The 26,254-nt window shown below is 37.5% G+C and overlaps 1 protein-coding gene across 40 annotated transcripts in view; it reads left to right on the top strand.

Annotated features, from left to right (window-relative positions):
- RFX3 (regulatory factor X3) overlaps positions 1 to 26,254 on the top strand; it is a 288,998-nt gene that overhangs the window by 218,431 nt on the left and 44,313 nt on the right. For all 40 annotated transcript variants that reach the window (XM_049092573.1, XM_035712800.2, XM_025423429.3 and 37 more), the window contains 6 exons: positions 10,997 to 11,118; positions 12,899 to 13,011; positions 17,351 to 17,466; positions 17,907 to 18,061; positions 22,234 to 22,331; positions 25,310 to 25,459. In XM_049092573.1, the coding sequence (XP_048948530.1) occupies positions 10,997 to 11,118; positions 12,899 to 13,011; positions 17,351 to 17,466; positions 17,907 to 18,061; positions 22,234 to 22,331; positions 25,310 to 25,459 (754 nt within the window). The remainder of the gene's footprint in view (positions 1 to 10,996; positions 11,119 to 12,898; positions 13,012 to 17,350; positions 17,467 to 17,906; positions 18,062 to 22,233; positions 22,332 to 25,309; positions 25,460 to 26,254) is intronic.

The following is a 26,254-nucleotide window of genomic DNA, read 5'->3' as shown; positions in this document are numbered from 1 at the left end:
AAGGAAGGAATAATAGATCTTAGAATTAAAAAGAAAAATACCTCAGTCTAGTCTGGCCTTGGGACAATCAAACCCTTAATAGCTCTGTTTTTCAGATAAATCTCAGAGAGGTTAAATGATTTGCATAAGCCCATACTGCTGTTACATAGCCATGAGGCTTCTAGTCTCATGTGGCTTATATTACAGTTTGGAGTAAATAAAATGAAAAATGAAAAAAAAAAATCTCTTCCTTTTTATCAGTATAGCTCAGCCATAATACTAGTTATAATTTTTCTTTTCAATTGAGCGTGCAGAATTAAGTAAGAGGAAGGAGGCCTGTACACACACAGGTAGTCAGATGATCTGTCCCATTCTGCCTGATTTGTTGATCTGGGATAATTAGCCAGTACCCTCCGCATCTATGCTAGCTCAGTTGGAAGCATTAGCTCTAAGTCACTGCCAGAGAAAGAATATATCACACAGTGGTCCTTTCTTTCCATATCAGCAAGCACTGATTGCATCTCTGCCACCTGCTAGACCCCCATGTGCCCAGAGAAGACACAGTCTCTAACTTTGAGAAGTTAAGAAACTAGAAGGGGAGGCCTGCAGAACTTTCTTTCTTAAGTGACGCAGTCTGAGAGGTGCTGAAGTAAAGCTTTGATCCAGGAACTACTGAAATACAGAGGAATTTTCAGCAGACCCTGAGAGGAGGATTGAGAAGTGTCATAGAGTAAGTGCTGTTTGAGGGGGACTCAGAGGGATCAGGAAGAGGAGGACTCAGGCAGAGGGACTCAGGTAAACAGGAGCATGGGGGGTGGGGGGTAAAGTCCAGGATGTCCTTGGTAAGTACTGTGTGATTCGGTGAGGCTGACCTGGCAGGAGCAGAACTGAGAAGGTTGAGTTGCTCAGCAGAAGGTGAGATTTAAAACATACTTTGGTTCATAGCTTAGGGGATTCAGTTGTACTCGCAGCTTGTAAGTTTGTTCTTTGTGTGCAATATAGCTTTGAAGCTGTGTAGTGTAAGGCTTTGGAGCAAAACAACGAAACTTGTAGATTTATTTTATTTTATTTTTTTTAGAGAGATGACTTATTTAGTGGGAGTGGACTGGAGGTAAAGACACCTATTAAGTAGTTTAACATGATCATACTTTCTGGTGTTAGCGTTCCAGACTGAAGCGTCCTTTTGGGATTGGCTATTAAATGAAGGTTATCTCAGTGGTTTGATTCACAGGTCCCTGACCTTATTTTTTAAATTGCTAATTTCTGTCTTCTGGAGGTATAATCAGTGACAATATAAGGGCTCGGGAAAAAAAAATACAATAAGTCATATAACAGTCCCTTATATGGAGGTGGAGTTTGTGTGAATTGTAATAAAATGTTATTGTCTCGGGTTATGACTGTTGTCCACTGGTTAGCAGCGACACTTAGAGACTTCAGGTTCTGGTGTGTTCTCTGCACTTGTGCATTGCAGTGCTGCACAGTGGAGCAGTGGGGCCGAGAGCAAAACAAAGTCTGATTCAAAAATAACATATTAAAAAAAAAATAACATATATTTGAGACACCTGGGTGGCTCAGTGGTTGAGCATCTGCCTTTGGCTCAGGTCTTGATCCCACATTGGGTTCCCCTCAGGGAGCCTGCTTCTCCGTCTGCCTATGTCTCTGTGTCTCTCATGAATAAATAAAATAAAATCTTAGAAAAAAAACAAAAATGACATATATTCAATGTCAATTTAATTCAACTTAAATATAAACCAAAATCTGATAAATTGCACTAAAGATAGTTGAAGCTTACTTCTCCCCATGATTTACCTGCAAAGAATCCTAGCAAATTCTCATGGAAATGTACGCCTTCAAGGGATATTCTTTGCACCAAAGCCTGGGGTAGGGAAGTAAGACCTAGGACTTGGAAGGGTCTCTTTAAGAAACACATTCCAGAGCTCTAAAGCTAACAAGCCATGAAACTCTGCCTTCTCAGTCTAGCTATAATTGCTCTTAGAATTAGACATAATGTGGATGTATTTTAGGAAGCGATATAAAATTCTCAGGGAGGTTAATACATTGTACCAACTTTAGTTCCTTATAGTGTTTGCTTTCTTGTGAAATAAGGATGTTAGAGAACCAAAGTAGTACAGTAGAACCTTGAGCAACAGGGAGTTAGGGGCAGTGACTCCTGCTTGGTCCAAAATCTGGGTATAACTTATGACTCCCCGAAAAACTTAACTACTAATAGCCTAATGTTAACTGGAAGCCTTATATAAAGTCAATTAATGCATATTTTATATGGTATATGTGTGATATAGAGTATTCTTACAATAAAGCTAGAAAAAGGATATGTTACTAAGAAAATCATAAGGAAAATACATGTACAGCATTGTATTTATTGAGAATATTCTGTATGTAAGTGGATCTGCACAGTTCAAACACGTGTTCAAGGGCCAGTTGTACTGATTTTTTTTTTTTTTAAATGGTATGAGTTTTGGATTATGGGCACTGGTTTTTGGAATGGTGTCTTGCTAACTGATTGCATTGTTAGTGTTGTTGACCTCATAGACCCCTCACTGGGATTAGCAGGACAGAGGGAGGTTTCTGTTTTCTCTCTGAAGGATTCTACCAACTGGCCACATCATTGGCTTACAGTGAAGCCACTTACCCACAGTGCAGAAACACTTGGACAGAAGAGAGAGAGTTTCTCTCCCTAAGTCTGGATGTCAGGGTTAAGAGTATTTGTTGAAGGACCATGGAAAAAGAAAGTATCGTATCATTTGCTTTATGGCTTAAACTCACATGATTCTATTGAATATATTAAATTTCACATAAGAAGAGCCTGCCATTCTTGTTAAAACATAAGTGACATGTGAAAGGTTTAAAATATTTACAGCAGCCACTTGTATTTAATATTTTAGAATATTCAGATTGTTTAAACGCCTTGAGCATTAATGTATGCATCTACATGTGCACATCTTCCGTAGTATAAATTTATATGTTTTATGTGTCCTTATGGAATGAAAATTCAAGTGTATGTGGTGATAGAAGTGAAGTTTAGAGCTCAGTTGGTACATTTTTCTGTTAAGTTTGGAATCATAGTCGGAGAAGTAATAATGATTATTGTTCCGTATAAATTAATGATTTTAAACGCCTTTTATTTGGTATCTCATTTGAAGATTTGGTAGGGTAGTAGAGGAAATTTCTCCTAGTCTACAAATCCGATTCCCAGCAACACCACCATATGTAACATAGCCGTAAGTCTGGAAATAAATGGAAACAGCCTCTGATTGAAAAAACAGATGTCACAGAGCCCATAGTTGAGCTTAACTTGAGGATGAAGCCATCCATGTATCTAAGCTAAAGGACCAGATTAGAGCCCACTTGATTCATAGGCAATCATGAGATAGAACAGCTGGCAAGAGGAAATGTAATTGACAAGGTGACAAGGGTCTTCTGTTTGCTTTTGCATTAATCAACACAGCAGTATGTGCACATTCAGTGGAGAGACAAGTGCTAGGGACAAGACCTAGATACTCCAGTAGTTTTGAGTATCCTCAGTCTAGCAACTAGTATCTAGTCTAACACGTGCAGTAACCTTGGCATATTGGCGACATTATAGGTAATCGAGAAGAGGCCAAGCATCCTGGCTAAGAAAGCAGGAGAATGTGTAATCGTTTTTTTCTTTTAATATCTTCTGTTGAAAATATTTCATATGAAAATTACTTCTGCACTTAAATGTAATCTTCAGTTTCAAGGAAATTCACTCATGGATAATTTGCTTGCCCTAATTTAGACAATAAATAAATTAGGTTATTACAGAGCAAAAAGGAAATCAGTACTTCTCAGGTCTACAAACCAAGTAAAAATGTTTGCTGCAGTTTATTTTTAATATTTAAAAGGAGCACCTAGAGAGTGTTGGCATACATATTTGAATTATTCTTCCAAATCCTCGTAGCAAAAGTGGTGGAATGGAACCAAGTGCTTTTGACAATTTGCTAGGCTGTGTTTGATCCCAGTAGCCATTCTCAAAATATTAAGGTACATTTATCATTCCTTCAACAAACACATAACAACCAGCAGTTGCATACAGAATTGTCCATCACACTAAAAGAGATACTATAGAATCATAGAATGTTATAGCTGGAGGAAAGAGATTCCCCCAGTCCAGTTCATCCTCTTGATGAGAAAACTGAAGTCCATCATGGTAGATAACTTACCCACAATCATAGAACAACCAGGGCAAGAACCTAGTCCTCTTTTCTTTGTTCTTATAAGAATGCCACCTTCAAAGAGGGAAGATACTCAAGCAGAAACATACCCATGTAATACATTTTTGCACATGAAATAAAAGGAAAATCACACTTTGGTTAGTATGTCCCAGCTAATGAGGACATGTGTCATCTCTTGCCTCTCTGAATGGTCTCTTCATAGAAATTGGATTCTGTGAAAGAAGGAACCGTTGTGGCACTGAGAGGAGGGAAACAGAGGCCAACTGGCAAGATGGTACAGCAGGGCTGCTTTTGCTTTGCTCTAGACAGATGTGAAAGCACACATGTTCCTAAGGAGTGAGAGGAGTGAGAGAGAATCCCTATTATTAGAAGACCTTCCATAAGGGGCCATCTAGGTGGCTCAGTTGAGCGTCCAGCTCTTGATTTTGGCTCAGGTCATGATCTTGGGGTCATGAGATCCCCACATGGGGCTCTGCGTATGGTGGGGAGTCTTCTTGAGATTCTCCCTCTCCCTCTGCTGCCCCACCACCCTGGCTCATTATATTCTTTCTCTCTCTCTCTCTCTCTCTCTCTCTCTCTCTCTCTCTCTCACTCTCACTCTCTCTTAAATAAATCTTTTGAAAAAAAGAAGAGGAAGACCTGCCTTAATATAGACGTCACAGACTAGTGGAAAGAACCCCATGTTTAAAATTGGGAAATAGGGTTGTGGGCATAGGCTGCTTCGGCACTTATACAGAGTGTGTGACTGAACTTCACCGAACCTTGGTTTCTCAATCTGCAAAATGGAAATTAATAGTAAACTACCTCACATTGTTCTGAAGTTCAGGTGGAAAAAAAAGTATATACAGAGTGTTTTAGTTTATATATATTTATATATATAATACAGATATACATATATGTATATACATATATATGTAATTGGAAACATTCAAGTATTAGGTAAATTAATATTGTTAATATGATTACATTTTGTGCCCGAGAGAACACTATTTCTTTAAGAATAAGGCTGTTTCAGAGAAGAATGAACCCTAGCAATTATGCAACTTCTGACTTCCCATTTCTTTATACCTCCAGGCCAGTGGTTTTTAGCTTTGATTGATGCTAATAGCTTATCCTCCTTTTCCTAGAACATGAATACCTGGGGATCATTACAGAGCTAAGCATCTAGGGCTGTTGCATTGCTCTGAGGCAGCTAAGGGGTGGCGGGTGTCTTGGGTGGGAAGGTGATCAGGTGCCTGTGCCTTTGGCTTTTGGAAACAAATGAGGAATCTTGGCACTGAAGAATTTAATGTTCACTGTGCCACTATGGCAGTCCCTGATGTAAAGATAGTTTCCACCAAAGATTAGAGAATCAAAATTAATCACGATTCAGTAATTATAAACTATAGTAATTCGTGTAAAGTTGTTAATGGTGACAGTCACCACTTGTCCTCCTGATAAATGTTTATTGAGCATTTTAAATGTCCTTCAATAAGCACTCTATGCAAGATCTCATTTGGCAATTACATGGGCTATTTACTGATAAGGAAATTGAGGCCCATTTAATTTTGCTATATGCGAGAAGCTCACTAATTTGTTTTTCCTTAGACAGAGCCTCAGGTGGTCCTCTTCTGGGGTTGTTGCCCTCTTGACATCAGGTAGAGTCAGGCTGTTATTTTTCCAAAGAAAGGAGGAGTGGGGGCATCCCTGTAGAATCAGTTTAACAGGAAGGGCGAGCAGTAGAGGTTTGTAGCAAGACCGTACCAGTTCTATTCATTAATCCCAAATTGGCTTTGTGATGAGGACCCATTGAAGAAATTCATGAGAAGAAAATAGTGTCTGCCTCTTTCAACATGACACCCTCAGCACCTTAAGAGAGCACCAAGCACATGGTCAGCACTCTTTCAATATTTGTTAAAGGAATGAATGACCCCCCAGTTTTTATTTTAGCAGACAGCTTCAACCTCCTCCTTTCCCTACATCTCCCACATTTTCTACTAAAACTGCAATCAGTATAGCTACCCCATCAGAATTTATTTTTTCCCTCCTCTCCTCACCCAATTATAGATGTAGAGCTAATGAAGAGGCAAGTACTTTAAGAGCCACCAACAAGAATTGAAGAGACAGAGTAACTGTCATTAACCAGCAGGGTTGATGTTCGAAGTCATTTAGACATAGACCTATTTAGTGTGACATCAAGGAGTCAGTTCATATTCTGAAAAAAAGGCATTCTCAGCATTCTGTATTTTCCTCTGTTCATTTTTTACATGGTTTCAGACCTCAAGTCATCTCAAGATTTTCTGGAACAGTTGTTCCAAAGACAATCTCAAGATTCCAGTAGAAAATGTTAGCTTCTTGCCCTGATTATGAGCTCAACATTTAGATTTGTTCATGCAGATCAGGATTGTGTACTTTCTAGAATTACAAAGACTGTTGACCTATGCAGTTGAGATTTTGCATTTTGCCTGTGCATTTTTCCCCTGTTTCAGGGGGTCTTTTCTAAATGTTTCATTTAGTCCATTGAAAATCATGGTACGGCTAAATATAATAAATACAATACAGTAATTATGGGCCATCCTTTGCCTTTCCTTGGATTCCTTTAATGTCTGTACATGTGAGATTATTGACAGAATTAGATATTATTTTACAGTAGAGTTCCAGCTGTCCAAGTTCTAAATAACAGCTATGACTAACCCCATGGGGGAAGATTCCTAACAATTTTCCGTGTTTTCTGTGTTAGTGACAGGTTTCATGCATACACTCCGCTATTAAAGCATTAGACTTTCTTTGATTTCTTAATCATTAACAACTTTAGCTTTGATTGCCCATGGAGCTGCAAGCTGTTAAAATTATCATTTGCCTCTTACTAATTTGGAAACCAAGAGCTGTTTCTTCATTTGATGAAGCACAGGTCTTTCTCAGAGCATTGTACAACTGAGGGGCACTAAGAATCTAGTGTAAGATTTTAAACATATTGATTCTGCAAAAGAAATGGGATGAAGAGAGAAAACACTCTTAAATACTTAAAGAGTTCAGTTTGCTTAAAGGATTCAACAAAGAATTTTTTTCAACAGAAAGTGTCTCTGGTTTTTATGGTTTAATGTTTAAATGGTACCTTATGAGGAATGCAAAGAGGCAGGAAGTCTGAGAACTGGGTTTCCGTTATAAAAGGTCAGTTGAAATTCAACCAGGGTTCACATAATGTTGATGCTCCAGTAAATGAATAGAATGTAAAAAAAAAAAAAAAAAAAAAAAAATCCTGGAAAAATTTTGTTTATACACAGCCTTTTCGAAACCATGCCCCTGCAGTGCTTTCCCCATAGTAAATACTCAATAAGAATGTTTGTTAAATTAATGTGATACATGTTACCATCAATTGGTGGCATGATAAAATGAAGTGTGTTACCTAGAGCATTCATTTATTCATTTATTATCCACTCAGTGATATTTCTTTATATTCCAAATGTAGTTTCTTGGGCACAAATTGAGAATTGAGCACTTAGTTTATAAAAAAGGTCTTTTCTCTGACATGAACGTTGGGCTGAAGGAAGTTACATTGGGCCAAGAGTCTCCTGTGGTTCTGTGCAGGCTCCCCAAAGAAATATCTGGGAGGCTCGTTAAGGTTGTCAATTGCTGAGCCCCATTTTAGAGATTTTGCTGGGTAGATCTAGGCTGAGCCTAGCATTTGAGCTTTTTGAAAAGCTACCCAGGTACTGATACACATTTAGGTTTCAGGACCTAATGTCTGATGATATCATCTGTAACTGTTCCTTCTATGAAGAATCACTTACCACAGATCTTGTTCAGCCTATTTGTAATGTGGCTTTTCTTGACTTCCTATTAAACTTTCTCCTCAGAGTTGGGTCTTCACAATTCTGAGGAGATGGTAGTGATAGAATGTTTTCCTTAGACGAATCATCAGGAAAATGAACATCTAGCTTTCCTCTGTCTGGTGTTTCTGATTTTCTAGAGATTCTGTTGAAGGGCCAGTCCCCTGTCAAGCAAGGCACTGAGTATTGCCATTAAGTGACTTATGACTTAAGACAAAACAGGAAAAGCAAAAATCAACATTCCCAAGGAGCTCTCTCAGACTTAGAGGCTCACAGGAATACTCCTCTTGTCTCTGAGCCAGATTCTTGCCCGTCCTGAAATCATTATGGCCCACACTGCTCTCAGACTTGTCTGAGGAGATTCAACAAAAAGTTCTGGTCTATAGAGGTCCTACTGGCAAGGCAACCAAACTGTATCTGTTCGATCCACTGTTAACCTTGCTACTCTTATGGTTGGAATAAATCCACTCATTTCCCAGCTCTTACTATACTTCTTTTTTCCCCCCCTTTACCTTTCCTGTATAGGATCGGTTCTTGAGTACCGACTGACCTGCCCAGTTTCTGCAGAATTTACCAACTTCCTTTTTATCTACAAGCTAATCTTGATGTATTTTCCATCTCCTGTATAATATAGTGTACTTCTAATCAGTGCTTCCCACTCAATATCATTATTATGAAGCATAATCATACATTAATTATGTGTTCTGATTTTGAGTGCTTATTAAAAATATCATATTTCTTTCCCTTAGGAATTTCCTCTGTCTCCATCTTTCTGAGGAAGCAGATAATTTTGCTTGTGGGCTACAGGCTTGATGAGTACTGTGTGCAAGTAGATTGTGACACACCATCTGTCCTCTGAAAACTTACACTCTAAAAGGAATACACATCATTTCCTTCTATGGTTAAATTTGACCTCGACATTTGTGCTTAGGAAGCATGCATGGTACCCTAGATGCTGTGCAGGACAAGGGAAGCTTGATAAAGCACAGCTGGGCAAAGTCTCAAAATTACTCTTGAATTCCATATTAAAATTTAATAGAATTGAAGTCAGTAGGTAATACTTCCATTTTCCCTTCTGCAAGGTAAAAAATTCAAATCCTTTTAACCATTTCTGTTTATTAACTCCATGGATCCCAAACTCCATTAAATTAAGTAGAGAAACACATTTAAAGAGTTTTAGCTTATTCTATTAGTGGTATAAAATTTCATACCTGAAAAAGGGGGATTAAAATCAAATGAAGCTTTGAATGGATTGGATGAGGAACTTCCCCAAGGATGAAATCATTCAAGTCTTCCAGAATAGAATGGTTGGCAACTGCTTCCCCACATGAGTACTCAAAGTCCTTGCCCATCTTTTTCACCTCTCTAGAATGATTTTTTAAGGACGGAAAAAATAATAATAATTCAGTTTTTCATAAATGGCACTTCCAGCACATTATAGTACTAACCTTTCTGTCATCACTTGGTATGGCTCCTACGAAAAGGCACTTTGAGATTTTTTTTTTTCCATTAACTAAAAAAAAATAGATTTGAATTGTTCGGTGTCATTAGAAAATAACAATCCACATTTGGGTGGCACAGGGCCATGATGAAGATGATAACACAGATGAAGTGTGTTGCCCTCTTTTTTCTACCCTGTTCACCTTCTGACTTTACGTTTGCTTTTCGTAGTTCTCTGTGAGATACTGTCACAGAAGAAATGAATGTAAATGTCATGCTGAGGGACTACAATTTTTCCTGCAAGTTTTGTTTATCTAAGTTCTAATGAATAACATTCAAGATTGAGTCATTTCCTAATGCAGCCCGACCATTAGTTTGCACGATGTCTCATCAGGTCCATTCATCTCATATTTGTCATCAGAGTGCAGGTGCCTTTAGGTACACCTTGTTCATGTACCAGGGACACTGTTATTTACAGTAATTTCATATCAGTGATGCAGTTGACTTACGATATTAATGTTAGAGTTGTGTCTGGGTGGAGAGAATATTAGATGGTTTTGTTTATAAATATAATTAGAAATGGAGAAAAATGGGAGAATAAACAAAGTGAATGCTGTCTGTAGGTACTAAGCTTATGGTAGATTTTAATCTTTTCTTATGTTCTTCTGATTTTTTTCCTAAATTTCTAACATGAAGTAAATGAAACCTTAGAAGAAATTATAGTTGTTTCATATTTTGTATTTGCTCATCTTAGGAGACTTGCCCAAGCTTTTGTTCATGTGTGCTGTTTCTCTTCCCAGCGGCCTTCCCTTCTCATCCATGCTGCTGGAGCCTGTTTTCTCTGTCTTAGTGGGAGAGTTCACGAGTTTGTATAACTAGGACCAAAAGATAAATGCATGCCTGGAGCTGACTTTGATTCTTTTTATTTTTTAAATTTGGTAAACCTAGGTTTGTAGGTGGATTCTTGCATGTATTTTGCTGCGAGCTGATGTGTACAGTCTTTGTATTTGCAGACGAGGGTATGGGTCAATGGAGATGATTGTGTTGAGATGCATAGGAGGCTTTAGGAATTATGAAAAAGAGTATGGTAGTTTCTGGCCTTATCCTGGATGAGAGATATTAATTCACTGAAAGCCATTCATTAATATTTCTCAGGCCCCAGCTCCTTGATCGTTACTTCAGATTAAGGTCCCAATGTATTTCAGGTATTTCCTCTTGATCCATTGGCCCATTAAAAGTTATGTTCACACTGCATGTAATCACAGGCATCTTTACCACCTCTGTCTGAAGAAATGCCTCCTAATTCTTTTGTTCTTAGACAAATTTCTGAATTTTCAAAAACTAGCCCCCTTCCCAAGTCTCTCCTCCCTTTTGCTTTTCACAATTGAAAAGAATTCTTCATCCTAACTTTATGAGACTGTCAGGAAGAAACAATCCTCCAGCTATGATGAGACGTTAAAGGAGAGTAAAATCAGATGCCTTGGGAGTTTTGTATAGTGCAAAAAAACAAGGAATAATGTGATTTATTTGTTTTCTCCCATCTAAAATTTTTAGGTACAAGCCTATGCAGAAAGTGGATGGGGTTGCAGATGGTTTCACAGGAAGTGGTCAGCAGACTGGCACATCTGTTGAACAAACTGTAATAGCCCAAAGTCAACATCATCAACAGTTTTTAGGTATGTTAAGGTGTATAAAACATTGTATAGTTGTATAGTTGCTACTAAGATGTTGAAAACCAGAGCACAATAGTGTTTTCTCCAAGCACTGTGTCTATCATGAATGCTAACTACACAGAAAGATTTGTGTGTGTGTGTGTGTGTATGTGTGCTGCAACTCTGCATATCGTAATAATTTTAGATGATTTCTACTTTTTCCCTGTTCACTAGAGCTTCTCAAAAAAACCTCAAGCTGTGTAGGACTTCTAAATGCATGTGAATTAAAGACTCATAGCTGTGAAGTTGTTGTGCAGAATTTGTATTAACTGGGCTTTTGTGATCAAAGTTGCATCTTGTTTTCTTTCAGTAGTTAACTCCAAGTGCCAAGGAGAATTCTCATTTCCTGGGTACAGAATTGCAAATGTGTAGTCTCAGGTTAGAAAAAAAAATTGTCATCAACTTTTCAGAAGACAGTTATTCTTTTAAGTTGATCACAATATATCCTATTTCTGTAATTTTGTCAATGCTATACATGTTGCTTGTTATTTAAAGAGCTAGGAAGTGAAGCTTGAACAATCTGCCTATTCCTGTCATAGCTACAGGTGCAAAACATGGCACTCTAATCCACAACTCTTCTAGAAATGAATATGCATAGCTTCCTTACAACAGATCAAGATAAACACAAGCTATCAAACAATGCACATGTGTATGTATTTTGTGTGTGCATGTGTTTGTCGGTGTGGGCTTTCTGACAAACAGCTGAAAAGGACTCTCAAGTCAGAATAGCTGCTGAAGTTGAAAACGTTCTGGCAACATTTCCCAAACTGGAGTCCTTGTGTGTACTCTTTAGAGTCTTGAGCTGTCAACGAGAGTTGTTGGGTTGTTTTTTTCTTTTTTAAGTTTCTGTTTTTACTTCTATTAAAATCTGTAAAGAAATAATAAAAGCCTGTTCTGGATTATCTAGAAGAGGAGACCAAATACTGTCCTGCAATTTTAGTTTACATGTTTATATTTGAATTCATGATGAAGTAGGCATCAAAGTGCATGGTGTTCATTGTCCAGAGCTAGCTAGTGAGAAAAGAACAGGGAGAAACTTACTATGTAAATTACATAAATTATGTAATTCATCCCAAGCTCTGTGTAGTGGAAAGTTCCACAGCTCATTTGAATATAGAAGAGTAATGGTAGAACCAGCCACCACAAAATACCTGTTGGTCTAGGTCTGTCAAACCCAAAAGATCTGGGCCATGGCACTTAATACCATATTCATGTTGCAAGAGGTAATTTAGTTATAGGACACTGGCATCATCCATCATATCAAAATAACGTTGTTTAGTTTAATGTGATTTTTGTAGTTTTATTTGGGCTCATTCCATAGCTTTTTTGGTTTATGATGATACAAGGTACATGAGCATCATGAGTTTAAAGCTAAGGTTTTTTTTCTTATATATTCTTAAGTAACATAATAATGAAATTAGTATAATTGATACTGGCCAGCTCGAGGTACCTTTCTTTTAATAGGGGCCCTCCGTTGGGAGACACGATGGTATATTATTTCTAGTATTAATCATAGTGAAAATTTAGTTCCTCCATGGTTTTCAAGTTCTTCCTCTATTCTTTTGTACTGATGTTGCTATATTTTGTTTGAAAAACACTATGAAAAGTTCTTAATTGTTGGACCTCTGGTCTTCACATTCCCCTCCCCCCACCTTTTTTTAGTCTATTTAAAATTTCCCCTCATTAATCTGTAATTGGCACAATCCACAATAGTTTTTTTTCTGTTGTGTTGTCATGGCAACAGATGCATCTCGAGCACTTCCAGAGTTTGGAGAAGTTGAAATCTCTTCTCTGCCAGATGGTACTACCTTTGAGGATATCAAGTCACTGCAGAGTCTTTATCGAGAGCACTGTGAGGTAAGTTTTTTCAAACGCAGTAGGAATGCACGCTAAGTTTTGCCAGACAACTTGCTAAAAACAAAATAATCCAGCTAATTCCTAGAGGACAGGAGAAGTTAGTTCATATATATCTTTGAACACTGAGAAGTTCATCTTTCTTCTTGTCTGAAGAAATGAGGGTTGTGGGAAAGGGAGAATAAATTTCACTGCCCATCTTCTTAGCCTATCCTGATCCAAATCCTTTGACACAGCAATTCCCCTTCTAGGTACCTACCCTAGAAAATATGTAATATGGGTGGAGACATTATATGTGTACAAGGAAAGTTGCTACATTATTGTTTTTAGTGCGAAAGATTGGTTATAGTTTCAACATCTAAAAGGGAACCGAATAAATAAAACATGGTACAGGGACGCTGGGGTGGCTCCGTGTTTGAGCCTCTGCCTTCAGCTCGGGTCATGATCCCAGGGTCCTGGGGTCTGACATCAGGGAGCCTGCTTCTCCCTCTACCTGCGTCTCTGTGTCTCTCATGAATAAATAAATAAAATCTTTTTTTTAAAAAAAGATACAGTCTCTAGAGTGGAATACTATGCAGCCATTAAAACAAACAGACCCTTCTAAATGTACTAATGTAGACTAACTTCCGGGATTTATTTTTGAGGGAAAAGCAAGATATAAAACAGGCATATATAGTATAGTATCATTTGAGTGAAAAACAACATGTATACAAATCTTTCCAGCAGAAAGAACAAAATGTTAATGTCTTAATGGTTGCCTTTGTGAAGGAAACTGAGTGACTGGGAGTTGGGGGAAGAGCCCCTAATTTTTCAAAATCCCTTTTGACCTTTTGAATTTTATACCATAATTGTGTATTTCTATCAAAAATATTTTCTGGAGGCGTGCCTGGCTAGCTCAGGAGAGCATGCAGCTTTTAACCTCGACCCCACACTGGGTGTAGAAATTACTTAAATAAATAATTAAACTTTAAGAAAAAAAAAGGAAAAAGATACTATTTAGAAATGTTTAATGAAGGATTTTAGATGTTCCTTCCAGGGATTATTGTGGGGCTAGTTTTGTTTTGTTTTTGTGGTTATTAAAGATTCTCTTGGTATTATTCCATCTCTGCTTCTACTCCTTTCCTGAGGATTCCCCACCAGAACTGGCTCATTGTCTCCAGGAGGTGAACTCCCTCAGAGCCAGCGTTTTAATATACCTGCAGCTCACCTGGTAGAAAGGCTAACAGACTGAAATAAGAATTATTTTAAGTGCCTCTCCTTTTGAAAGAGGAATACTGTTTAGAATTTAAGTAGCTTTATTCCAGGGCTATTTGTGATCTGCTTAGGAGTAAAAGATATTCCTTTGGGTTTCATGGGCAGTCGTCCTGACTGCTGACAATGCAGTATGCAGTGAGAAGTCTCAGCTCATAGCATTCACAGATTTTTTTTTCCCACTCCAGAAATACAAACTGCTTGAGTGAATCCGAGTGCTTGTCAAGGGTGCTGGATTATTAACAACCAAGGGCGAGTTCTCTCTTTATTAACAAACCATGTGCCAAAAGTGTTTTTCAACATGTCCTGCCAATTTGTTCCCAGAATTTCTTGGAATGTTGAAAGACACTTAATATTCATCTCTCTTGGACTACTGCACTTCTCCCAACATTAGAGGGTTTCTGGATGAGCCTTATGTACCTAGAAAAAAAAAGTCTTTCTTTGTACATGAATATCATGTATATTCAATAAAGATTTATATAAAGATTCTCTAAGCAGTTTCTCATTTCTCTGTGCTCAGGTGCATCTTGCTTTAAGCAAGCCAACCTACAGAAACAAAATTTGGGTTAAGTTTCTTTTGTTTGTTCAAAATATAAATTGGAGCATGATTATTTATATTACTGAAGAATGTACAGTAAGCTTATTCTAAGTAGAAAACACCAATAAGACAAAAGATGAAATTATCTTTTGGATTACAAAAATTTCATTAACATACCAACATTCAGGAATAGTCTATATGAAGAGGTATGGACACGTATGGTAATCAGTATATGTGGGAAACAGCAGTCCCTAGAATGATCCCCACTTATTTCAGTTACCGGCATTCGTGCCGTCGCTTGTGAGGCACAAGCAGCATATATGAAATAAGAATCCTAATTATTTCTTCATCCTGAACCTCCAAACTTTTGAAATACAGGTGTTCAGTCCCATATCCCATCCTGTAAATAGCCACTTGCCCTAAGCCAGTACAATAAGGATTATTTAAAAATACATTTGCCTATATATTTTAGTCTGAACATATTTGAAAGTAGGTGGACAAATGGTAAAATGTTTTATTCATTTGTAGAAATGTCTCAAGTGAGACTGATGTGAATGTCCTTTTCAAAGCAATTATTTGAGATTACTTAATTTGGAGAGATACTGAATTTAAGATGCACCGAATTCTTCCCTTGCCTAATCTTTCTCATATTCCATATAGTTAATGTTTTTAAGGAAGATTAATATACCTTTTTTTGCCTGTTTTTGGAATTCTCACAATTTGCTTATCAAAGCTATTTCATAAGATTCCCTAGTTTTTTTTATGGAAGGTACAAGTATAATTTTCTTGTTATAAGAAAAGTTGCTGCAACAGTAATTGGTTTTATTTTTAAAAAAGCTTAGCATTCTTACAGCAATCTCACAGATAGCGATATGTAGGTATTATATATGGTATTAGTAGTTGTTTTATTAATAGATAGCTCTTGGAATGTGCTGAAGGTACAACTGAGAAAGCAGTATAATAATTTGCCTCAGGGTGCCTGGGTAGTGCAGTTGATTGAGTGTCTGACTCTTGGTTTCAGCTTAGGTCATCATCTGGGGTCGTAAGCGCGAACCCTCTGTCCAGCTCCATGGTCAGCACAGAACGGAGTCTGCTAAAGTTTCTCTCTCCCCCTCTCTCTGTCCCTCCCTGCACTCACTCACTCATGTTCTCTCTCTCTCAAAATAAATACATCTTGAAAAAAATAGTAATTTGCCCCTTTGACAACATTTCTGCCTGGGAGGAGGGCCATCTATCTGCCTTTTACCTTCCAGGCTTACACTTGCATCTTTATTGTTACTAATAATCAAAGAGTGAGGAGTGTGTTAATTAACATGCCCCCAAACACATTTTCCTTAGTGTTTGAATTTGTCTCAGAGTGTGCTTCTATAGAACATCAGTTATTCTCCGTATCATACAGAGGGCCACAGATTTATATGGGTGGCACAGACTCTAAAATTATGAAGTTAAGTTTCCTCCTTTTGCCTTAACTACCCACATTGAGTCTCTCGATTGCCCCCTGTTGTCTCCTTGCTTCTAGGAACTTTGTAGATCTCGATGGGGCTGCTTTACCTGGGCTCATTCTCAGTGCTCATGACATCAAACACATTATGGTGATGACTTCTGTCTTTTATGCTCAGAATAATCACAGAGTCACATGTTCTTTGCACAAACAAGTTATTCTTTGGTTTTTTGACTGCTTTTATCTGAAGGCGAATTTATAAACTAATTGCGATGGCAGGGTGAAATTAAATATGATCATCAAAATTTAATGAAGGGGGCAAATTTTAGCATCATCAAAAAATAAAATGTCTTTGATGCAGCTGGGAAATGGTTCTGGGAGATAAAATGAAGCAGAAGGAGGAGATGAGGGCCCTGCCCCCAAGGTTAGAAGAAGGGGGAGTCTTAAAGCTGCTCTCTAAAGGGAATGAGCAGAGATGGGATGGAAGTGAAAGCATGGCTTGACCAAAGAGGTGCCCTTTTCCTGCCTGGACAGGTGGCTGTCTTCTGAAGGCCAGCCTCATTGAGTTCCTCCCCCAGCCTCTGGTGGCCTGGGGACACTCTAGAATCATGGTCAGTGGCCCTGGGACAGGGTCATTTAGCCTTGACTCTGCCACCTGCAGGCAGGCAGCCTCACACCCTTCCCTTCTGCCCTCTTTGATGGCCATTGGCACCCCTGAGCCACTGGGGACTGTGTCCCTTTCGGTCTAAGAATGGGAAGTATGGTAGCAGCATGGTGGCAGAAGGAAGCAGCGTGTGAATGAATGGCAGCAGAGTAAGAGAAGACAATGGAGAGGAAGGGACGAAAGTGAGAAAAAAGAGAGGTTAACATAAGGACATGTGGCCGTGATGGGAGGGATACACATCATCCCATTCATCTTTCCAGAGTTACATGCTCCCTGCCTAAGCTCTTCGGTCCACCTGCTTCCATTGGCAAAATTCACTCCAGTTTCACCATATAGCTTGGGCATCCTGAGGTGTCCTTGCCGTTTCCATCCCAATGCGGAATGCACCCCTCACCCATGCCTGTAGGAAGCATCATCAGGTGATGCCGATAACCGTTCTGTTTTGTAGGCAATATTGGACGTTGTTGTGAATCTTCAGTTTAGCCTGATAGAAAAACTGTGGCAAACATTCTGGCGCTATTCTCCTTCTACTCCAACTGACGGCACTACCATCACTGAATCAAGGTCAGAATCAATATGCTTTTCCAATTCATTTCCATGGCTGAGTAGATGTCACAGCTAATAAATTAGAGATGTGTATACCAGTTGTGAACCTGACCTGATAACATTAAATGAATAGATTGAAATGAACCACAAACCGGCCTCTGGAGGTTTCAGCGTGTGTGTGTTGTAGTCCCATTTTTATTGATTTGGGGGACTGTGGTAGAGCTATTTCATCCTCATGGAATGAGTATCATATGTGCCTTTCATACCGTCAGAAAGTATTAACGTGCATAGGCAGCTCTGGGGGAGTGTTATATATATATCCAGCCGTATGGCACCAGTGCATTGGTGGTATAGTTCTAACCTCAGTGATATTTGATAAACTAAAACTATTTTTAAAGTCCATTTTCTTTTTTATCCTCATTTGCCATCTATTCATTTGCTACATTTATTCACACCAGCAATCTGAGTGAAATAGAAAGTCGACTTCCGAAAGCAAAGCTGATAACTCTGTGCAAACATGAGTCTATCCTGAAATGGATGTGTAACTGTGACCATGGGATGTACCAGGCTTTGGTGGAGATTCTCATCCCCGACGTGCTTAGACCTATTCCTAGTAAGTTAAATGCAGACAAGTACGGATGCTTTTGTTCTCATACGTTCCACCCGAGAAGTTTGGGAAAGTGACATTGCAATCCAGGGTGATTCTCATCTCATTTAGATTTGCCAAACAAAATAGAACAAAACATGCTTTTGTTCTCATACGTTCCACCCGAGAAATTTGGGAAAGTGACGTTGCAATCCAGGGTGATTCTCATCTCATTTAGATTTGCCAAACAAAATAGAGCAAGACATGCAACACAAGAGCATTGCATGAGAGTAGCCTAGAGCAGAACTGTAGTGGACAGGGGCAAAAAAAGGATCTGTTTTCCAATCATTCATTTTCTTTTCGATAGAAAAGACAACCTATAGTTGTGACAGCCCCAGTGACTAATTGCGAGAACACTCCCAGGCCAGGCAGCCTTGTATAGATTATTCTACCAAAGGACACAGTTTCCTTCATAAAGCCAAAAGTTTTTGAAATCTGTAATTGCGAGACCAGCCTCTTTCATGGTTGCTTTTGATTTGAAATGAATTTATCTTGGTTTCCACTAAAGTTGAATTCCTGTATAAAAGCATTTACTTTGTCACCTCCATCATGTTGAGAACTACAAATGCAGTTTCCATTAACAGTAATGGTTAACTGGCATTGTGAGCAAAAAATCTCTATATATATAACTAGACGAGTGTTATATTCCCACCATGAAACAATATAGGAATTACATAGATAACTTAGATGACTTTTTTTTCGGTGATGGTGTTTATTAAACTATCTTGTAGCCAACAAAGCTATTTTCTGCAAGTGTCAATATAAATGCTACTATGGATACTTGTGTCAGAGGCAGTTGAAAGGATTTTATGCCAACATCTTTATGAGCACATACTCGTGACCTTAACTTTTAAAGAAATGGGACAGAATTTTAACTCTACAGTGACATTAATAAGATGAAAGCAGTCTTATAGCTTGTGAAATTGCCAGCCACGTACTTAAAGTACCCTGTTCACAGGTGATTTATGTTGAATCATAACAAAATATTAAGCAGGGATTTAGTAAAAGAAAAGGTGAAGATACCAGTGTTTGTATGTTTATACTTTCTTTTTTCTAAATATGATAAACAACAGTGGAAGATACAAGTGCTTTCATGTTTCCCACCATCTTGAAATAGAGGCTTAGACGCTCATTTACATATAATAACAATGAACACACATAAATTTATCTAGAAATGAGTTTTAAAAAAAGAATTCCAACTGTCACTGTCTCACATTTTTATAAATTGCTAATATTTTCCACTTTATCTATACCAGGTTTCCTGACTGTCGATTGATTAAAAGTGATGTTGTCATGGAAAGTTTCCATGTGTAAATTCTCTACCAATTTATGTTCCAGAATCTTGATTTTCCTTGTTTTTGCCTTGCTCCCTGTGCTCTGAGTAATAATCTCTAGAGATATTTAAGAGAAGTTTCATAGGGTTGGCTCATTAACCTGTGACATCTTACCCCCCAAGTACCATTTCTCTCATGAGATACAAGAAGAGATGTCAGTGGGCTCTTTCTTGTTTGAGGCAAATCAACAACATCAATATTCATTAAACAATTCTGAAGTCTTTTGCTTTGTCAGGACTTGTGAAGTCAACATTTCCCTAACCTAAATCACGTATCAATTTTAGCTGACTATCAGCCTCATAATTTTAAGTACACAATACACTTGATTTTTGTTTTTGTTTTTGCAAATTTTGCTTTGAAAGCCAATTTATTCTGTCAAGAAGTCTGTCTCTACGTTTAGCAGACAACTCAAATTCAGGAATTTTCAGATGACCATAGTTTGAGTTTCTGTGAAATTACAAGGGATATTAATGTGCTCCCCTACAAAGTACATTTGGAAATGTAATTCTGATTCTATAACAAGACTTAACAAAACAAAGCTTAATATACAGCTCAAATAGTTATCTTCTGATCGTGTGCGTTTTAATATTAATCACAAGCAGGTTGAGACAAGTTATCTTTGGAATGGTTTTAAATTTTAAGCCATCCATTCATGAGGAAAAGTTGTCAGAGTCAATCTGTACAATTTGATCTGACATGAATCCCTATAGAGAGAACAAACTTAATTTTATTTTTAAAAATTATATTTTCCTGGCTACTAGAACTTCACTCTACCATTTACTGTCCAGATGGGATTCCTTTTTATAGCCAAAAAAAAAAAAAAAAAGTCTGCATATCACACTAATTTGAAGTCAGCTTGAAGCTACTATATTCTAAAATACATTTATCTGAAAACGAAAAACTGTTAAGTGTAAGAATTGTATAAGAACTCAACTGGTAACACTTATGTACAATTATGAGTACATGGCAAGGTGGTCCCAAATGTCATTTAGTACAAGAAAGTAAAAACTCTCAGTCATTTGATGTACAGAACATCTTTTTATCTTGTAATCTTCCTAGTATCAAATTTGCCTAGATAAAACGAGACCCATACTAAATATTTTTTAAAGTAATTTTTCTTAGTTCTTGTTTTTTTTAATGCAGATCAAATTATTATTATATATTAAGAGTAGAAAACCTGCCAAATATAGATAGCCAAGATGAATCTTGAACAGAATTTTCCTGAGTTTCAAAAAGGGTCGTTAAATTTTTTTTCTCTCTTTTTCATTTCCATTCATGCCTGCCCTCCATGGTTCTAAGTACATAAGACAGCAGAAAAATATTTTTCTTTCTTTTTTCTTTTTGGCTTAAGTGGGAAGCTTCGGAAATTTCACAAGATTAGTACGCAAGAAATTTCCAACTCAGTGTTTCCAGTAGATGATTGTCATGGTTAAGAGTTGATACTTCTTGAGTAGTTCTCCTAATCAAAATTTAGTCATTTCATCCTCTCTTCTGTCATTTGATCAGTTAAAGAAGTGATTTTAAAAAACAGTTGTTTTTATGATTGGGTTAGTAAAATCTGTATCTTTCACAAGCAACTTGAGCAGGCTAAATTATTTCTAAGCCTGCTTTACCAAACGTAATAGAGAAGCATGCCAGACTCATTTGAGCACAGGAAGAAAAACCAAGAAATTTAATCCCAGCATCAATATTAATATTCTTGGGAGCTTTGGAGAAAAAGGTTACTTCCGTGTTTCTTATAGGAGAGTCCAAATTATAATGCCTGCCACATTAAAGGGAACCCACAGAGCTTAATTTCACGTTGTGGGTTTTTCAAACACTTATCTATTTAAAAGGTCTGAAACTGCTCCCTACACTGTGGAACTTTGGGAACAGATGAAGTAAAATACTATTGACTGAATTACTTGTTGAAGAAGCGGAGAGTTCTGTTTTTATTATAAAGCAGTCTCAGGAAGCAGATCCCTTCTTGTAAAATAGTTGTTAGTAAAAAAAAAATAAAAAATAAAAAATAAATAAAAATAAAATAGTTGTTAGTCATTCCTGATAACATGATCCTTCCAGTCTTTTTATGACCACCATAAAAGCTACTCTCGTGGGACCCAGTCCTCTTTCAGGTCTTAACAGATAGGTGCAGAATATGGAATGGTCTATTTTAGGAATATCTTAAGAATAGTGGTCTCTGGGACAGCAGTTTTATCACACTGATATTTTATCTCTACCTAGCAAGTGAAACGGAGAATAGTTGTCCAAAATTTTCAAGTCAGACAATTTTAACTTTTACTTTACTTTTCAACAAGTGGAAGAGATAACTATTCTAATTAATATGTTCTATCATGAATATATGTGTAGAGAAAGGGAGAAAGCTTTGCATTGTTTTCTTTTTAACTAAAGAAAGAAAAATAGATTAAGAGCTTGAAAAATCAAGATGAAGAATTTATAAAGAAAATACATAAAGCATAAAGCTGCTAATGAGAAGAGTGTTTTGGTCTAAGGCAGAGAATTCCATAAGTATATTCACAACTGGTATATGTTGCTATAAGCAAAAATGTTTGAGTGTTTTCATTTCCCAACGAACTGTCATAAATATCTGGGAACAAAAGAGCTTTAAAAGAAAAAAAAAGCCCAAAATATACTTCTTGGATGCTTTCAAAGTTAGGAATTATGCTAAAAAAAGTCTCATCAATGAGGACAGTAGAAGTTCTGTGCTATTTCAGATGTTATGTACACATGTTTTCTCTTCTCCTGGAATAAAGATTAATGTTCTTTGGTGTCTTTTTCGTTCTGCTTTTATTCTTCAACATTTAGGTGCCTTGACCCAAGCCATTCGAAATTTTGCAAAAAGCCTTGAAGGTTGGCTTTCCAATGCCATGAACAATATCCCACAGAGAATGATACAAACCAAGGTAAGTTCATATGTGTTTGCTTTTTCTTCTGTGTTTAGAAATCTGTTCTGAGCTGTGAATTTTATATCAGTCCTATCAAATGTTATCATGTACAAGGTTGATACTGGAATGTATTAAACTTTTCAAACTGGTTTTTTGTTTGTGCTTTATAACCATGTAATCAAGAACCCGCACAAGAGGTAGTGTTTGATAATGCTCCTTTTGAAGAAACTAGAGGAACATTTTAAGTGGCGTGTATTTCCAAGCCCTTTTCCAAAGTATGTTTTTCAAATTGCTTCATCACAAAAATTAAAAAGAATAGCCTAGAATGTTCAAACAGTTTCCACTTGAGGGAGTTTTAGAGTTTTGAAGTCCTCAACTATATTCATTATATTGTGAAACGTTTATGTAAATTAATATTCTTTTGATTTTCAGGATTTTTTTTAACACTAGAGAATGCTTTTGTGAATCAAGGTATCATTTCTTAAAGTGAGCAATTATCTTATAATTGATCAGTGTTTATCAGGAATGTGGATTGTTCAGCTATAGATATGAACTGTGCTCTCTACCCCTTGCTCACCTCGTTACTTTAGGTTAATCTGTGAACATATCCTATAGCAAGATTGGACTGATTCTGTCTGAAGTTTGTACCAAAAATTACATTCCTGGCTTTTTCTCAATGACTCTATCCACTTCATCCATACACCCATTGTCTTTTCAATTTGGGGATATAGTTAATAGGTTGAAGTTCATGTAGCTGACAAGTCTCTTTGGGAACATAAGTAGCTCCCAGTTCCTTCTGCTTTGACCTAAGGTTTGCAATAAGACTTCCTAAAACATACAGGAATAAACAAACAAAAAACACGCAGAAGGAATATTTCACCTTAGATTGCTGCTCTAGAGCTATGCGGCCAGAACTGTGAGGATAGCCACAGGGGCTATTTAATTTGAATTTGAAATTTAAATTAAATTAAAATTTTAGTTCTTCAGCCACACGAGCTAGCTGTGTTTCAAGTGTTCCATAACTCCAAGCGGCCAGTGGCTACCATATTTGGCAGCATGTATATAGAGCATTTCCATCATTACAGAAAGTTCTAGAGTGCCACATTGAGGTGGGCAAGGTAAGAAGGTAGTATTTGATTATGACGGTTATAGGAATGCTTTCCAATTACAAAGTCAGTCATATTTACATTCATACTTCAAAGAGCTAGAAGCACCTTCCTTCCCAGTATCATCAAAGTGAATGTGGTAGCAATCTAACTGCAATATTGGCCAATATCATCAATCCCCAGAGTTGATTTGGATGATCTGCCTTGGAGGGAGGGTGTCTTCTGTTTTTCTTTTATCACAGATGTGCAATCTTTTTTCCAGCTGAGCACTCAATCAATGAAAATAATCTACTCTGAAAGAAGAAAGAGCATAGTTAGGTTGTGACTGGCCATGGTTATCAAACATATCCCACCACCAGAACATAGTTTCTGTGTAACCTTGAGCCAGCTGCTTAACCCCTTTAAGTCTAATGTGTCTAATGTGATGGTTATGTGAATTAAGGCAACATATGGTGAGGCACTGAATATGGCATCTGGCACATAGTATGTACTCAGTTAATAAAAACCACAGACATGGAAACAAGTATAAGACCTCTTCCAAGTTCCACATAGTCCTGAAACATCTCACTATCAAGACAGAAAGCATCCTTTGACCTGTGAACACCCTGTACAGGACTGTTGAATCAGCTACTTCATACAGACCCATCATGATTTAATGGCATACCATCTATTCCTATAAGTATGTTAAAATGCTCGTTAGATTTATGGTGCATGTGACAGATTTCCATGAGATTTAGATATTTACCTAGACTTTTTTTTTTTAACATATTATCTTGGGTATCTTTCAATATAACATATTTCATTGAGACTTTCAGAAGGAAGCAAATGGTATATCCAAAGGGAGAATACTTGAAAAGAATTTAGGAAGGGTCTATTCCCAAAGATGCGAACAGAGTTAAAAAAAAAAAAAAACCTGGAAGAATGGTAAAGCACCCCAGCAGTAGCAACAGTGAGCAGTCCTGAGTATCCCAAGGTCTCAAGGGGAAAGAGGGAAAAGCTGTGGTAGTAGGATATCCTCTCCTTCCTTCAAGGACTGTGGCGTTAGTCCACAGAAGCAAGCTTTGCCAAAACGGGGAGAGAGTGGAGGTGGTAGGGGGATAAATACTTTGATTACTCCTTTTTTTCCCCTATCCTTCTGTCTCCTCCCAGTGCCTACCATTGGCCAAACCCAAGTGAAAGCTAGAATGTAAGGGAAATGGTTAAACATAGTCCATTCAAAGTCATCTTCCTGGGCAGAGCAGATGGAGAAAGAGGGAAAGTAGATGTTGAGGGGCAAATGGAGAAATCCTGGATGGCTCTTCTACGTAAATTCAGATCGTGAAAAAGAGTTCTTGGTGCTTATGTCTGACAAGTTTATTGGCTATGTATATGCTAAGAAAAGCTACGAATACTCTTGTTTCACCTTCTCTAAAATAAAAGCAATAATAGTGAATCTGAATGAAAGTACTCTCAATAGTAGACAATTCTTTATTTAAAAAAGTGAGACTGTACAATTTGGTTTTCCAAATTAAAAAGAGGAAAAGTTGTATTGACCGAGTTTGTATTGCCTGTCCTGCAGAGAGTATAAAAGAGAAATGATAATCAACATTTTTCCTGCTTCCCTAGACCAAGAAGTCATTTCTTGCAAGACTGGTTTAATTAATGCTACACTCATGTCAAAGAACATGGGAGTTTGTTTTAGTCTTGACCTCTACCTACTCAAAAGGAAAATAATACTTGGCTTAGAGATTTAAATGCTATAATTTACAAGTAAGCTCTCACATGAAGCGAATGTGGAATAAGTATCAGAACAAAGCATTTATTTTGGCCAGGGAAGAAAGATGTGAAGATTTCAGTGGTTTCTTGGACTGGAGAGAAAACTACTTGGTTTTGATAGGACTTTTTTTCCAGGTTGCCGCTGTAAGTGCCTTTGCCCAGACTCTGCGAAGATACACATCGCTCAATCACCTGGCCCAGGCAGCTCGTGCAGTGCTCCAGAACACTTCCCAGATCAACCAGATGCTCAATGACCTCAACCGTGTTGACTTTGCCAATGTCCAGGTACTCGGTTTTCTTTCAAAATGTGTCTTGGAAGAAAAGACACCCAGTTTTTCCTTCTTCGCGAGGATCATCATATTTCTTGCCTAAGTTTCGTCAGTGCACAGACAACATCTTTGTTCGGGGTGTCCTAAAAGAGGAGAGTCTGACTTAGCCGCTACTTTACTGCTGCTCTGTTTCGTGGTTAAAGTTGGCTAAGATGTATTGTTTAGATGCAACATGTCAGCAGGGTTTGCTAAATAGTTAATGGAGTCAGGACAGTCACAGTCATGGAGGTTGAACTCTTCCATCTGCTAGCTGTGGCATCTTGGACAAATTACTTACCTGCTCTGGGCTTGCCTTTTCCTACCTTATAACGCCTATCTTGGATTCCTGTTGACATATTTAGTAATACATGAAGTCTTTTACACTGTGACACACAAGAGATACATGTTTTTAATAGTGTCTCACCTTGAAAGAACTAAGAACAGTTAGAACCTCTATTTCAGAATGCCCAGTAAATTTCTATTTATTTGGAAAGAATTAGGAACAATATATTTGTCTACTTTGTTCATCCAAATGAAAAAAAAAAAAAAAGATTTTAACCTGTGAGCAAACTATACACTTGTACTTTAAAGTCCACCTAGCTAATTTAGGAATATTATTATGAAATCCCACAAATATTTTATTTCAGGTACTAAAGTAATGAGACTAGTTGTTACCATATAAAAGTATTGCATTCCTCAAAGCACAGGCAACAAAAGAAAGAAAAAAATACTTGAACTGAACATAATCAAAATGAAAACCTTTTGTGCTTCA

Source organism: Canis lupus, chromosome 1 (assembly GCF_003254725.2).
Source record: "Canis lupus dingo isolate Sandy chromosome 1, ASM325472v2, whole genome shotgun sequence".
Lineage (NCBI taxonomy): Eukaryota > Metazoa > Chordata > Mammalia > Carnivora > Canidae > Canis > Canis lupus.
This window is presented reverse-complemented; position numbering and strand designations above follow the sequence as displayed.